This window comes from Endocarpon pusillum (assembly GCF_000464535.1).
Source record: "Endocarpon pusillum Z07020 unplaced genomic scaffold scaffold3676, whole genome shotgun sequence".
In the NCBI taxonomy this organism is placed as follows: Eukaryota; Fungi; Ascomycota; class Eurotiomycetes; order Verrucariales; family Verrucariaceae; genus Endocarpon; species Endocarpon pusillum.
Window position 1 is genome coordinate 1 of NW_006916348.1, and position 1,991 is coordinate 1,991.

The 1,991-nt window shown below is 46.1% G+C and overlaps 1 protein-coding gene across 1 annotated transcript; it reads left to right on the forward strand.

Annotated features, from left to right (window-relative positions):
* Positions 1–613: 613 nt before the first annotated feature.
* Positions 614–1,573, forward strand: EPUS_05298 (uncharacterized protein; the record flags this gene model as incomplete). The annotated part of the gene is made up of 2 exons (XM_007804877.1): positions 614–876; positions 937–1,573. The coding sequence occupies 2 exons, from the start codon at positions 614–616 to the stop codon at positions 1,571–1,573; spliced, it is 900 nt and encodes a 299-aa protein (XP_007803068.1).
* Positions 1,574–1,991: the final 418 nt, after the last annotated feature.

The following is a 1,991-nucleotide window of genomic DNA, read 5'->3' on the forward strand; positions in this document are numbered from 1 at the left end:
CTAATTGGCACATCAGGTACGGAGGGGATAAATTAACTAATTGTGCGGCCATTCTGGTCGCAACCTTTCTGGTTTAACAATTTGTTACTGCAGAAACAGAAGGAAGAGCAGAGAACGTATTTCATAGGCTGTTGCCTATTTTATCAGGGCCGTTAAGGGACTAGAAGCGTAGCAATCCATTATCCGACCTCCGTTGAGATAGGCAGAATGAAAGAAATAGAGGTAGTCCCGAAATAGCTTAAATAGGTTAAGGCAGCAGGGTCTATGGTTGCTGTCGTTGTCTTGACTGGTGTCGGAGATAGTGGTTGACGACTGACAGTTCTATAGCTAGAGCATCCATAACCTGTTTAGTAGTGGAGAAACAATCTATTGTGTGAACTTAATTGCCCTTTTTTGCACGTTTTGTGAACCAGCGAGCATTTTGATTCTCACTTCATAGAGAAGCTCACTCATACTCCTTGCAGGACGCTAGGTCCCATCGCGTTAGTTGCCGCACACATCTCCCGCCCCATTAGTCATCTGGCTATAGTATTGACCTGCAAACCATCATCAATCTTCATCATCTTCTTCTTCTGTAAACCTTCATCCCGCCATCGCGAAACGCACCAAGAGAATGAATCAGAATCAAGCTAGCGCAACCTTTAGTGGTGGTAGTGAAACGGGCGCCGAGCAACAGGCAGGCAGTCTTAGTAATGACAATAACCAGACACCTCTCCGCCGCTTTCTTGCTTGTCTGAACGCCCGAGAGATTTCCGCTACCCCCGCTACCACCAGCTACCCTACCTTTGTCCTTCAGCCAGGAGTGTACGCAAAAACCTTAGAGTCTCTGGAGAAGTCTGACGGTGAGCTCTGGGCATTTGTCTCTGAAAGTCTAAGGTAAGGTTTCAAAAACCCCGAGGCTCAAATTAGATCACCTACTGAGTGTAATTCTTTTAGACACGAACTTATCGATGACAAATACCTTATTGTCAAGATGCCCGTTAGTCTTACTCATGAGGTCACTGTTAGCAAGGCCCTCTATTTGATCCAAACTCAGTTAGATCTCATGCAAGAAACCTCAAACGAACCCGTAAAACGGCTTACTCAGGATATCATTATGGGTGGTTCTAGAAATTGCCAGCTCTATGGTGCCGATACTCGACTTCAACCCGATGGGCAATTTATTGTTCAAGGTTCTTATTTTCCGGGAGTTGTTCTCGAGGTCGCACATTCTCAGGATTTCAGTTCTCTTCAGAAAAAGGCTGAAAACCTGATCGTTAGGTCTAAAGGCAAGATTCAGCTTGTGATCGGTCTTGAAACAGCATACAAAATCTCAGCTTGGCGATCAGAGGTTATCCGAGTTGGGGATCAAGATACTGTCCAGATAAAGACTATCGTCAACAGAGATATGATCCAGGACGCTAATAGCAACCGAAAGTCTGGCTCGCTGGTCTTCCATCTCAAGGACTTCGGTACCGATCTCGAAACCAAGTATCCCGGTGCGGATTTGACCAAGGCGATCACCCTTGATTACCAAAAGTTGGCCGAAATCATCACCACTGCACACAAGTCTGATGTTCCATTTCCGAACTGAACTAGGTAAGTCTCTGATTCGGGCCGTCTACGACGATACAGCGCAGGCTGATATGTGCCCGTCCGAAGATGGCATTAGATTATTGAAAGTCCAGAGATTGAGAGTCTGGAGATGAGAAGTTAAACTGTTAAACCGGAGAGTGCATTAACATAGATTATCCCTACCCGGAGCTCACTGGGCTACATAGATTACCCCTACCCAGAGCTCACTGGGCTGCGAGGATTCAAGCACAGCTTCCATCAAACTTTTTATGGGTCTACATAACGTAGGAATATTTTTCGGTGCTCAAGGTTGTTTGATTGCCTCAGCGTCCGCACATCTATCCTCCACTCTGTCCATTTCCACCCCCCTTTGCTTGCGGTTCCCTACATTCCTTTTCTATTTCTGTAACATCTACATGGCTCCCATAGGCCCAAAC